Source organism: Acinonyx jubatus, chromosome A1, assembly GCF_027475565.1.
Source record: "Acinonyx jubatus isolate Ajub_Pintada_27869175 chromosome A1, VMU_Ajub_asm_v1.0, whole genome shotgun sequence".
Classification (NCBI taxonomy): Eukaryota; Metazoa; Chordata; class Mammalia; order Carnivora; family Felidae; genus Acinonyx; species Acinonyx jubatus.
The window spans coordinates 22260007-22273473 of record NC_069380.1 but is presented as its reverse complement, the minus strand read 5'-3'; the positions used below and the strand labels follow the sequence as shown (position 1 = coordinate 22273473).

The following is a 13467-nucleotide window of genomic DNA, read 5'->3' as shown; positions in this document are numbered from 1 at the left end:
TGCATGGAATTGGTGTTAATTCTTATTTAAATATGGTAGATTTGGGTAGAAGTCTCCAGGGATACCATCTGGACTTGGAGATTCCTTTTACAGCTTTAAATTAAGAATTTAATTTTCTCAGTAGTTAAATTTATCATTTTGTATTTGGTGAGTTGGGGTAGTTTTTTTTTTTAAAGAAATTAATCCATTTCCTTTAGGTTATCAAATTTATTCTTGTAGAGGTAATCATGGTATTCCTTTATTATATTTTTGATGTATCTATCATGATGTTCCCTGTTTCACATTCTTGATAATGGTAATTTGCGTCTGCTCTATTTTTACTTTTGTCTGTCTTGCTAGAGGTTTGTCAATTGTATTGATCTTTCCAAATAACCAGTTCTTTCTTTCATCAATTCTCCTTGATTTTTGTTTTGTTTTGTTTTCAATTTCCTTGATTTCTGCTTTTACCTTTATTACTTGCCCCCTTTTTCTTGATTTGGGTTTATCTCATTTAAAAAATTTTTAGTTTCTTGAGATGGGAGCTTAGATGATTGCGTTAAAACTATTTTGTAATGTATGCATTTAGTGTTTTACAGTTCTCTCTTAGCAATGCTTTTGATATACCCCACAAATTTTGATATGATACATTTTCATTTTTATTGAGTTCAATATATTATTTGGTTTCCCTTGAGACTTCCTCTTTGACCCATGGAATATTTGGAAGAGTGTTGTTTAGTGCCCAAGCATTTGGAGATTTTCCTATTATCTTTCTGCTGTTGATATCTAGTTTGATTTCATTGTAGTTATAGAGCACACTCTGTACGGTTTCAATTTTTTTTTAATCTGTTGAGGTTTTCTTTTTATGGCCCAGGATGTGGTTTATTTGGGTATATGTTTTGTGGGCACTTGAAAAGAATGTGTATTCTGCTTTGGTTGAATGGATTTTTTTATAAATGTCAATTGGTTCCTGTTGGTTGATGTTATATTTGAGTTTTTCTGTATTCTTGTGGATTTTTGTCTAGCTGCTCTATCACTTACTGAGAGAGGGTTTTGAAATTACCAACTATACCTATGAACTTGTCAATTTCTCCTTTTAGTTCTATCAGTTTTTGCTTCACATAGTTTGTAACTGTTGTTAGGTGTATACACACTTAGAATTGATGTGTCTTTTTGGTAGATAAACTCTTTTATCATTATATATTGTCCCTTGCATAATTTTCTCTGTTCTAAAGTTTACTTTATCTGGTCTTAAGAGCCACTCCTGATTTCCTTTCATTAATGTTTGCATGACATATATGTTTTTCACCCTTTTACTTTCAACATGTCAATACTGTGAATTTCTTATATACAGCATATAATTTATATATACATATATAGACAGATATAGATATATCGGTCTGTCAATCTATATTTTAATTGGTATATTTACACTATTTATATTTATTGTAATTATTTATTTTTTAGGGATAAGTGTGCCATTTTATTTTATTTTTCTATTTGTATTATCTATTTTCTTTTTCCTATCTTCCTGTTGGCCACTTGAACACTTTTAAGTATTCTGGTTTGATTTATCTCTAGTGTTTTGAGCTTATCTCTTTGTATAGCTTTTTAATGGCTGCTCTAGGTGTTACATTACACATACATCACTTACCACAGTCTATTGGCATCATCATGTTACCAACTCAAGTGAAGTGTGGAAATCTTACCTCCTTTGTATCCTTTTACCTTTCCCCATTTATAATATAGTTATAATTATCTTTAAAAATTCCCCTACATTAAAGCTCATCACACCAGACAATGTTTCAATCATCAAACATAACTTAGACTCAAAAAAGAGAAGAAAATCCTATTGTACTTACCCATATTTTTGCTTATCATGTTCTTACTTTCTGATGTTCCTAGGTTCCTTCTTTTATTGATTCCTTTCTGATATGAGAACTTCTTTTAGTCATTCTTTTAGGGTAGGTCTTCTGCCAACAAATTCTCTTAGTTTTCCATCATTTGAGAATGCCTTGACTTTTCCTTTATATTTGAAGGATATTTTTGCTGGCTATAGAACTCTGAATTGTAGACTTTTCCTCCTCAACATATTGGCCAACCAGATCCAATAATACATTAAAAAAATTATTCACCATGACCAAGTGGGATTTATACCTGGGATGCAGGGCTGGTTCAGTATCCACAAAACAATCAATGTGATTCATCACATCAATAAAAGAAAGGACAAGAACCATACGATCCTCTCAATAGATGCAAAGAAAGCATTTGACAAAATACAGCATCCTTTCTCGATAAAAACCCTTAAGAAAGTAGGGATAGAAGGATCATACCTCGAGATCATAAAAGCCATATATGAAAGGCCCCACGCCAATATCATCAATGGGGAAAAACTGAGAGGCTTCCCCCTAAAGTCAGGAACAAGACAGGGATGTCCACTCTTGCCACTGTTATTCAACATAGTAGAATGTTGGTAGACTTCTCTTTCAGCACTTGAAAATGTTGTGCCACTTCCTTTTGTCTTCCATACATTTTGTTGAGACACCTGCTGTCTGGTAGATTTGGACTGCAGTATGAACATAAGCACTGGACCAAAGGTCTCCCAAGTTTGAGGCTTCTGCTTCAACAAAGTAAATGAATGTTTATTTTGTGTTCTAGAAATGTATCATGAAATATAATGGAGCATATGGTAAAAACTTTGCTGATATTTTTGACTCAAGTTTCAAAGAAAAGCTAGTATTTCTCCCTGTTTCATTAAAACCTGGAAAGATGTAAGTAGTGAGCAGGAAGTAACTTTTTGTGTCTGTGTGTGTTTTTTTTTTTAAATCCAGCGTGGAGAGAAAACTTATGCCCTTGCCTCTATACATCTCCACATCATAAATGGAACCCAATGGCACCTTCAGCAGTAATGTCAGCAACATGGACTGTTCAATTGAAAACTTCAAAAGGGATTTTTACCCCATCGTGTACCTGATACTATTTGTCTGGGGAACCTTGGGAAATGGATTTTCCATATATGTTTTCCTGCAGCCTTATAAGAAGTCCACGTCTGTGAATGTTTTCATGCTAAACCTGGCCATTTCAGATTTTTTGTTCACAAGTACACTGCCCTTCAGAGTTGACTATTACATCAGAGGCTCCAATTGGATATTTGGGGACCTGAGCTGCAGGATTATGTCTTATTCTATGTATGTCAACATGTACAGCAGCATTTATTTCCTGACTGTGCTGAGCATTGTGCGTTTTCTGGCAACTGTTCATCCCTTCCGGTTCCTCCATGTGGCTAGTATCAGGAGTGCCTGGATTCTGTGTGTGGTCATATGGGTCCTTATCATGGCTTCCTCAGTAGTGCTTCTGAACAATGGCTCTGAGCAGAACGGCAATATCACATTATGCTTAGAGTTGAATATGAATAAAATTGTTAAACTGAAGACGATGAACTACATTGCCTTGGTGATAGGCTTCATGCTACCATTCTGCTTGCTCAGCATCTGTTATCTGCTAATCATTCGAGTCCTGTTAAAGGTAAAGGTCCCAGAATCTGGGCTGCGGGTTTCTCACAAGAAAGCACTTATCACCATCATCATTGCCTTGATCATCTTCCTTCTGTGTTTCCTGCCTTATCACATACTGAGAACCCTCCACCTGGTCATGTGGAAAGTGGATACATGCAAAGACAATCTTCATAAAGCTGTGGTCATCACACTGACCTTGGCAGCAGCCAATAGCTGCCTCAATCCTTTGCTCTATTATTTTGCTGGGGAAAATTTTAAGGACAGACTAAGGTCTGCACTCAGAAAAGATCACCCATGGAAGACAAAGTGCAGCATTCCTGTCTGCATGTGGTTGAAAGAGGAAACACAAGTTTAAGGGGTTATTAAATGAGGCCTGTTCTTGTATACTTGTGTCCACCTTCATTCACACATAGTCCCAGTCACATGACCATGTATTTACATTATTTCCAACAAAGATCAATTCCTAACATTTAATTGACCATGACTTCTGTTAATAAGTCCTACTTCAAACATTTTATTAGGTGTGTTTTCAGTGGTTGAGTCTAAATGAGAATGTAGCAGGCAAAATCTCTACTAGTCTTGCAACCTAAAATGTTAGACTGGGAAAAAATGCTGAGCACACTGGGTGCTTATTTTCTTCAGATTCTGTACCAGATCTCTGTTCTACCAGCCATTCTAAATTAACTTTAAGACAACTTCAACTTCCCCAGCTTCTCCAGCTCCTCTTCCATCTTCAGTCCCCTAAGATATAGCCAGGTTCCAGAGTGAAAGGAGGTTCCAGAGCAGATAAGAAAAGTATCCTAAGGAATCAGTGAAAAGACTTTGTGAAGAAGGCTGCCCTTTAACAAGGCAGTCAGGGTCCCAAAAAAGAAAGGTGAGAGAAAAAGGGAGAGAAGGACTAGGGCAAGAAAGAGCTGGTTAGAAGTAGGGAGAAAGACAAATCTTATTTTGCACTGGGAGAGAGGCTCTAGCACACTGAAGGCAAGAAGGTTCTCTTTGTCTCTCTCGCCAGGGGACTAGAAAGGATAAGAAGACTAGGAGGAGGAACTGGGCCATTACCCTAGGGGGTGGAGGGATTATGTGTGAAATAGCAGAATAGAGGGGGTCAATATTACTCTTAGGATTTGGGTTTGGACTGCACTGCAATTCTCAGTCCTGCTCATTAATCCATTTGGATGGGAGCCAGAATGGAGGAGGTTGCTTTAAGGGTTTGGTTGGGCACTGAAAGAGAGAGTGGGGTAGAGGGTAAGTTGTAAAGGTGGTTGTACCCCTGAAATTCTATTAATATCTTGGCAGAACATGCGTAGGGTGGCTTTCCTTTTGAGGGAGTATAGAAAAGAACTGGATAGTGGGAAGGGGTCCTTTCTGTCCACTGAAAAAAGCTAGGGAGACTACCAACTACTACCTCCCTGAACATTGCACCACCAACAATTGAATGCCCTCTCCACGCTGGGCAGACTTGTGCCAGGCACTTGACATTCAGGAACCCCGTTTAACCCTCACACTAAAGCCATTCACTCTATGAATGAAGAAACGGAAGCTCAGAGAAATTAAGAAACTTGTTCAAGTTCTCACAGCTTGTAAGAGTTTAAAAAATCTCCATGCAGAAGGGTTGGCCAGGTGCTTACTTTACCGCTCTTCCTACAAATCTTCAGGCAAATTGGTTGAAAATCTGAATAAGAGTTCCCTCCCCCCACCAGGCACCTACCCCTCCTCGCTGTCATGAGATTTTCTCTTTAGAGTTGTTGATCCCAGGCAGAGTAGAGTGTGGGAGGGAGGTAGTGTTCTAAAGTCAGGGAAGAAGTGAATGTTTTCATTGTAAACAAGAGTCCCAGAACCCTTCTCTTACTCCTCTGTCTGGATGCTGACAGAATATCCTGTCAAAACAATAGACTGGAGAATTCACCTATGGGGAAATGCAAGAAAAAGACTAACAGATACAGACTGTTGAGGATTCCCCAACATAAAAGCCAGCATCTGCCTTATTACCTACCTGACAGGGAAGCCCACACTGCAACTAATCTATTCAGAGAGCATCTAGTCAACCTGTTAGAGCCCCATTATTAATTATGAATAGTCAATGACCACTACACATGGGCAGGGGGGAAAGGTCCAAACATAAAAAATACCAACAAACAAATCAGGATAGAGACATTTTCAATATGAAATGTCTCAACACTTTTATTACCCAAGTACTTTTTATCAGAAACCTACTGTGAGGATGTGCTCCTCCAAAAAAGTGATTAAGCCAAGATAGAGGAAAACAAGACATCTAAGACACAAGGAATCCAGTACAGGGGAAAGGTGAACAACACAGGATGTTGGTGGTAGCAGAAAAACAAGAAACTAGTTGATTTGAACAATCAATTTGGAGAGATTTATATTTTTCTTGAAGAAGTTGGGATGAACTAGTGAAAGTACATAGAAAAGTAAGCAAGGGAAAAGACACTGTGATCATTGAATGCTAGCAAAAAGAAACTGTTGTTTAAGAAAGGAAATATAATCATAGTACACTACATGGCTCAGCTGTGACTAATGTTTACACAATATAATGTAAATAACAAAATGCTGTGATATAACTTTTTTTGGGAAATGAGAGGAGAGGATATGTATGTGGGGGAGGGGTGTAAGAAATCTAGGTCCCCATCTTCAATCACAGAAAATGCACAATAACTAAAGCTAAAGAATGATAAAAGCTGTATAAAAATGTTATTTAGCAATAGGGGCTACAGCCCAGAAGAAACAATGAAAAGAATGGACAAGGTTGGCCTCTGGGGAGTTTGGAGTGGGAAAAAGGGTGGCGATTTCTCTTTCCCTTTTAAGAACTAATCATCTAACTTGTAAATATGTATTGCTGAAATAAAAATTAAGTTAAAATTAAATTTAAAAATTTAAATTAATTCTTCGGGTTTTGTTGGTTTGTTGCTTTGTTTTTTTAAAAAAAAAGACAGGGGCACCTGGATAATTCAGTCGAGCAATGACTTCGGCTCAGGTCATGATCTCAAGATTCATGGGTTCGAGCCCCACATCTGGCTCTGTGCTGACAGCATGGAGCCTCCTTGGAATTCTCTCTCTCCCCCTCTGTCTTTGCCCCTTCCCTGCTTGAGCTCTCTCTCTCTCAAAAATAAACATTAAAAAAATTGAAAAATATATATTAAAAAAGAAACAAGACAGAAAAGAAAGGCCACCAGAAATGGGCACTGAATGAACACTGACAGATGAAAGGAAAACAGGCGGGGTGCCTGGATGGTTCAGTTGGTTAAGTGTCCATCTCTTGATCTTGGCTCAGGTCATGATCTCACATTTGGTGAGTTTGAGTCCCATGTCTGGCTCTGCACTGTCAGCAAGGAGCCTGCTTGGGATTCTGTCTGTCTGTCTGTCTCTCTCTGCCCCTACCCTGCTTGCACTCTCTCTTGCTCTCTCTAAATAAATGCATAAATAAACTTTATTTAAAAAAGAAGGAAAGAAAGGAAAGCAGGAAATGGTTAGACTTGGATTTGGGCCCCTGAGGGAGGCCTGCCCAGCCCTGCCACGGGAGGGGAGACCCCTCTTGGGATGAATGGAGTCACTTCCTGGGGTCAGAGGTACATCAGGATATTTTTTAGTCACATGTAACAGAAAACCCAACTCCAAGTGAGTTAAATAGTCACTATCTCATATAACTGTAATATCCAAAGAAAAGTTAAACTTCAGACCTATTCACCTGGGGCTTCTGTGAGCCTTATTCTCCAGTTATCGGCTTGGTCCCATGGCTGAATCCCCTCGTGGGAATAAGCTGATTGCAAACAGCCTGAGGCTACGTTTCCTCACTTATTATTTCCAGGAGAAGAAACAGGGTATCTCCTGCTCAAAGCATTTAATAAAGTTATAGGGCTTCCCTTTGATCAGACCTACTCAGATTACACACTACTCTAGTTTACCTGACCAAAGAAGGGATTGCTCTGATGGAATGAGGATGATCAGAGTCTACACCTGCAGTAGGGCTAAACCCACTGAAACCTCAGCTGGGAGAAAATTGAAATGGAACTTGCAGAGGCCACATATTCTGCATTGCAAGTGAAGTGGAAAAGAACTGCCAGCCAGACAGCCAACCAAGCTCAGCGTGGCCAGCACCTAGGCAGCAGCCCCAGCAGCTGAGGAGGGTGAGGGAATGATGTGCTGGTGGAAGAAGGATGAAAGCTAAAATAGGACTTTATGTTGTAAAGTCACAGGGATTTTCGAAGGGTGATTAGAAATCTCAACAACTCTCCAAGGTTAAGCTAGCCCAGATAAAGCTGTGATAGCTGAGAGCACCCAAGGTCCTTGGGATGAATGGTCATGGAGGGGTTGTGAGTTCTTTGTGTCTTTAAATCTCTGGTGGGTGTGCATGTGTGTGCATGAGAGAGAGAGAGAGAGAGACAGAGAGAGAGAGAGAGACAGAGACAGAGAGAGACAGAGAGCATGCTTAATGACTTTTTCTTTTTCCAAGACTTTTCCTTTCTCTAGTCAGGATGAAACATCTCATCTGGTAAAGAATGTTGTCCTCCAGGAAGAAAACAAAATGGAAGTCTTTATTTACCAAAGCTAAAGCCAAGAAGGTCCTGAGGTTTTAGATATAGTTCTTTTTTTGTTTGAGAGATTAGATATCCCCTCAAGCAAGTGCATAAATTGTTCAACTGGGAGAAAGGATTTTTGTTGTGTCAACTTTAGTGGACACCATGCTATTTCAGTAAAGACCTAAGAACAAATGCCATTATATTTCATAACTATTTTAAATGACCAATTCTGTTTTAAATTTAATTAGGATGACTTACAATTTATTCTGAAGCAGAGATTATGTCAAACTGGCCAAAAACAGGTGGGGGGGGCTTTCTATAGAGAATTCATTTTTATTCCTGGAAAAGAGCTTGAAAATAGAGGCCCTGTCCAGGGAGAATGGGGGTGAGGTGGGGAGGGGGTAATTCAGGGAATATGGTGATACAGATCCTTCCTCTGAAACATTTTGTCTCCAAGTAGATAGAGGCAGCTATTTAGTGCTAATAAAAGCCACAAGGAGAATTATAATGAAATAGAACTTGTTCTAAAAAAATTAGTGTGTATTTTAAAGCTCTAGTAAATAAAGAGTATGGCACTGACATAAGAATCCAGAGTTCAAAGATACACAGCTTAGAATGGAGACTAGTTTACATGGAAGTTCGAAATGTCTTAGCAGGGTTAGCTGTATGATGTTCTGAGGAAGCTATTTTTTTAAGGTTATTTATTTTTGAAAGACAGTGAGAGCATGAGTGGAGGAGGGGAGGGGCAGAGAGAGAGAGAGAGAGAGAGAGAGGATCCCAAGCAGATAGTGCAGAGTCTGACACGGGGATTGAACCCACAAATGATGAGATCATGACCTGAGCAAAAATCAAGAGTTGGATGCATAACCAATTGAGTCACCCAGGCACCCCCTGAGGAGGCTAAATTATAAGCCCAGGGATCCCTGGCCCCTCCCTGCTCCCCTGCTCTTGTCCCCAAAGATTCCTGCATTCCAAGTGCAGAGTGGACATAGCAGGTCCTGTGTGACATAAATGGAAGCTACAGCCCGGGTCAGTGGACCAGAAGGGCCTCCCTGATGTGTTGGCTCATGTAGAACAGCAGGACCTTTGCATAACCCTCAAGTTAGGGAAAAACAAACTCTTGTATAACTCTCAAAATGGATAACCCTTATAATGGCCAAGACTGAATTTCCTATTAGCCTTGTGCGATGGATGCTTAGAGTCTGATGTAAATTAATTTTCTTAAAACTAAGCATGACACTTTCTTTATTCACAAGACTTTCATACAAATAAAAATGTCTGAATTAAAGAGTAAAACTGTTGCCTCTGTTCTTACTCCCTAATCAGCCTAAGAAATAGAATCTTATTAGTACCACCACACATATTTATGTACCCCTGATCTTGAAGGTAACCATTATTCTGAATTTTGTGTTAGTAACTCTTTTTACCATATAAATATATCTCCAAGCAAAATATTATAGTCGACTCTTGAACAACACAGGTTTGAATCCCGTGGGTCCAGTTATATGCAGATTTTTTTTCTATCTACAGTATAGTACCGTAAATGTATTTTCTCTTCCTTACAATTTTCTTAATAAGATTTTCTTTTTTCTGCCTTACTTTATTGTGAGAATATAGTATGTAATACATGTAACATACAAAATATGTATTAATCAACTGTTTAATTTTATCAGTAAGACTTCTGGTCAACAGTAGGCTATTAGTAAAGTTCTGAGGGAGTCAAAAATTATACATAGATTTTCAGCAGTGTAAGAGGTTAGCACCCTCAATACTCAACATTGTTTAAGGGTCAACTGTATTTAGTTTTGCATGTTTTTGTACTTTTTATAAATGGAATAATCTAGTAACTATTTTTTTTCCATTTAGCTTTATCTTTTTGAACTTCAGTCATGATACTGCTGCTCATATGAATGTAACATTTAATTATCCATACTTCTGTTAATGAAGAGTTAGATTAATGTCAGATTTTGGCTATTTGGAACAACACTCCTACAGATATTCTCATAATGTGCCTTTCAGTACACACATGTCAAAGCTTGTCTGATAACATACTTAGGAATGTGTTCATGATCAGCCATTCTACGTAATACCCAACTCTCTTCCAAATTGGCTTTACTAGTTCAACCCCCTGACAGCAGTGTATGAGAACCTCCATACATCTACCTCCTTGGAAGCATTTGAGATAGTGAGACTTTTAACCTGTTGAAACCTGGTGAGTTTCAAGTGACTTCCACTGTGGTGTTCATATTTCACTGTGATTTTCATATATTATTTACACTTAAGGAGTTAACAAGCAATAAGCCCTCACAAAAGGAAACTTTTTTGGCAAAAGAAAAATGATAACAGATGGACGCTCTGAAATGCAAGAAGGAATAGTAAACAAAGATGTAGATAAATATATGGGTAAATCAGGAGTTCTTGGCTGATAGCTAGGTTAACTATCTTCTGCTTTTTGTTGTTGCTAATGAGAAGTCAGCTGTCCAATTCCTTTAATAACAGTTAGCAGGGGCACCAGGGTGGCTCAGTCATTTAAGTGTCTGACTCTTGGTTTCGGCTCAGGTCATGATCTCACAGTTCGTGAGTTTGAACCCCGAATCAGGCTCTGCACTAATAGGACAGAGCCTGCTTGAGATTCTCTCTCTCCTTCTCTCTCTCTCTCTGCCCCTCTCCCACTTGTGCTGTCTATAAAAATAAATAAATAAACTTAAAAAAATTTATTAATGCTAGATACTCTTCTAGGAAATATGTGTGCATTTTTTCATGAAATACAAGAAACTGAAAATGTTATTAATCATATTTTACAGATGAAGATGTTAAGTCACAGAGAGGTAAAGTCACTTGCCAAAATGTACTTACAAATGATAGAACCACCAGTCAATGTGTTTTCAGAGCTCATGCTCTTAGCTACTACACTTGCCACTTATACCTTATTTTCTTATGTACCATACACTAAACTGGAGTGTGATACTGCTTCATAAGTGAGTTGACTTTTTCCTGGTTGGTCTTGAGATCTCCTATCTTTTGTATTCTGAAATATTACTATGATTTATATCATCTTTGCTGCCTCTCATCCATGGTGATTTGGTATGTTTTGTGATTTTTGACTCCGGGCCCCTGTTCTTTGGAACTTTATCAGTGGGAATATTTTGAAGCTTATGTTGGCTCTCCTCCAGAGAGGTTTTATGTTTATTTCCGCCAGGTTCTTGGATGAATTCCAACCCTGGGACTACATTAAATTAAATTTACTACTTGATTTTTTTGTATGCCACATAACACGAAGACATAAGTCAGAAACTGATGGATGTTACAAACAAGGAACAGACAGATGAACCACCAACAGAACACAGAGTATAAAGAATTCTAGTTCAAATGACGGTTTTATGGAAAATGGGCCAGAGCTTAAGAAAGAGCAGAGTTTAGCAGACAGACAATGAGGAAGGAAGAAAGGAAGGGTATTGCAGTTGAGGGACTTAAAGACCCAAACAAATCTAGTGCTTTTTGAAAATTGTGACACTCTGATGTGGACTGGTGGGCAATGGTAGTGCATAAAGGCTCGGGAAGCAGGTTGGGTGGGATCATGGAGGATTGTGAACATGATTCAAGAGGCACTGGGAAGTCATGGGAGACTTCTGAGGAAGACTACATAATGATTGGAGTCATTCGTATCTGAGGAACATTACTCTAGAAGGAACATGAAGAGTAGATCTTCAGTATAAATATAGAACAATGTCCTGCAGCCAAACGGAATTTACTCTTGATTATCTTCAACTGTACTTGATTCATTCTATATTCTTCTCTGCTTGAAGAGATAAGTACAAATTAATTTTATTAGGTTTGCCTGCAAGGAAATGGCATAAGTCTTTGAGCACAGGAGTCATTCACTTTGAAAATTGATGACCCTTTTCACCAGTCCTCAGATTGCCTCATGTGGGCCACATTTGAGTTTGTGCTTTTTAATTAGGGCTGAATCAACTCTTTAGCTTTTAAAACAAACAAGCAAACAAACAAACAAACCCAGACCTGGAAATTTTTATTGAATATATTTGTAGTCAGACCTGATTATCTGTGTTTTTTAAAAGATTTGCTAGTGCTTCTTGATGGTATATATCTTCAGAGACTCTTTTCAGAATATTTCAGACCTCCCACTACCCTCTTTGGAAAAACTCAGATCATTTTTTACAAACTGTTCTCCATTTCAAATTTGAATACATGTCAAAATAGCTCTGAGTATCTGAGCTATTGCAAGGGAAAATATAAATCTGAAAAAGCACGCTTATAAAGGAAAGAGTGTTTTAACACTGAGTCAAATGAACTGAGACCTAGCCTCAGCTCTTAACACTTTCCAGCTATGTGACCTTGGGCAAAGGACTTGGCTGTCTTTGCCCTGGTTTTTATCCTCGGTAACATGAGAATTGACATACTTGCCCCATCTTGCAAAGTAGTCATGAGGACAAAATAAAATATGAAAACATATGCCAATCCTTTTGGAACCTATAAAACTCTACAGAAATGCAAACTATCATGTGCTACTAGATATTTTGTCTCGATTGAGTTTTTATTAATTATTTAGTTTTAATTAATTATGAGTTGGTCCCTAATTTGTTCTTCACGTTTGGATTTTGTTATTTTGAGTGTTCTGAAAATGGTATACTCCTATTCCTACTTATAAGAATGCAGTGGGGCACCTGGGTGGCTCAGTAGGTTGAGGGTCCCACTTCAGCTCAGGTCATGATCTCGTGGTCCGTGGGTTCAAGCCCACGACGGGCTCTGTGCTGCCAGCTCAGAGCCTGGAGTCTGCTTCAGATTCTGTGTCTCCCTCTCTCCATGCCCCTCCCCAACTCGCTTGCGCGCAAGCACTCTCTCTCTTTTTCTCTCTCCCTTTCAAAAATAAATAAACATTTAAAAAATTAAAAGAATGCAGTGATTATGCTGAGCATAACGTAGCACTTCTGCCAGAAGTCAGAATTCACCCTTGAGATGAGGGAGAAGCAAGCATCTGGGAACTGCTCCAAGGTGACCCCCCCAGGGGCTGTTGGAACAAAGGACTTTAATCCTCTGCTTAAGAAGTGATGTCATGGAAGGCAAATTCATCATGACTCAAAGCAACTCTGGGTCTTCTTAACCTCTCAAATGCAGACATCTATAAAAAGCTTTTTACATAAATAAATTTTGTTATATCCAGAAATATGGGAACAAAGCCATAATCTCAAAAGTTAAATGTTAGACCATCAAAAATGTGTACTAGAAATCAAGAATATCCCAAATCTGGTTGAGCTCAGTCCTGACCACCTGTTTTTTAGGGATGGTTGAAATTCACAAGCTTAAACTAAAGGTTAGGGGTTTTATTTTGTGTTGGTTTGTTTTCATTTTGCCACAAGGCTACAAGAAAGAGAAAATCACAGATCGGTGAGGACTGGACTATGGGTAACATACAAGACTCA

The 13467-nt window shown here is 38.5% G+C and overlaps 1 protein-coding gene across 4 annotated transcripts in view; it reads left to right on the top strand.

Annotated features, from left to right (window-relative positions):
- The window catches only part of CYSLTR2 (cysteinyl leukotriene receptor 2), a 32395-nt gene extending 25971 nt beyond the window's left edge, over positions 1-6424 (top strand). For all 4 annotated transcript variants that reach the window (XM_015068891.3, XM_053215312.1, XM_053215310.1 and 1 more), the window contains one exon: positions 2808-6424. In XM_015068891.3, coding sequence (XP_014924377.1) covers positions 2857-3846 — 990 coding nt within the window. In that variant the 5' untranslated portion in view covers positions 2808-2856 and the 3' untranslated portion in view covers positions 3847-6424. The remainder of the gene's footprint in view (positions 1-2807) is intronic.
- Positions 6425-13467: the final 7043 nt, after the last annotated feature.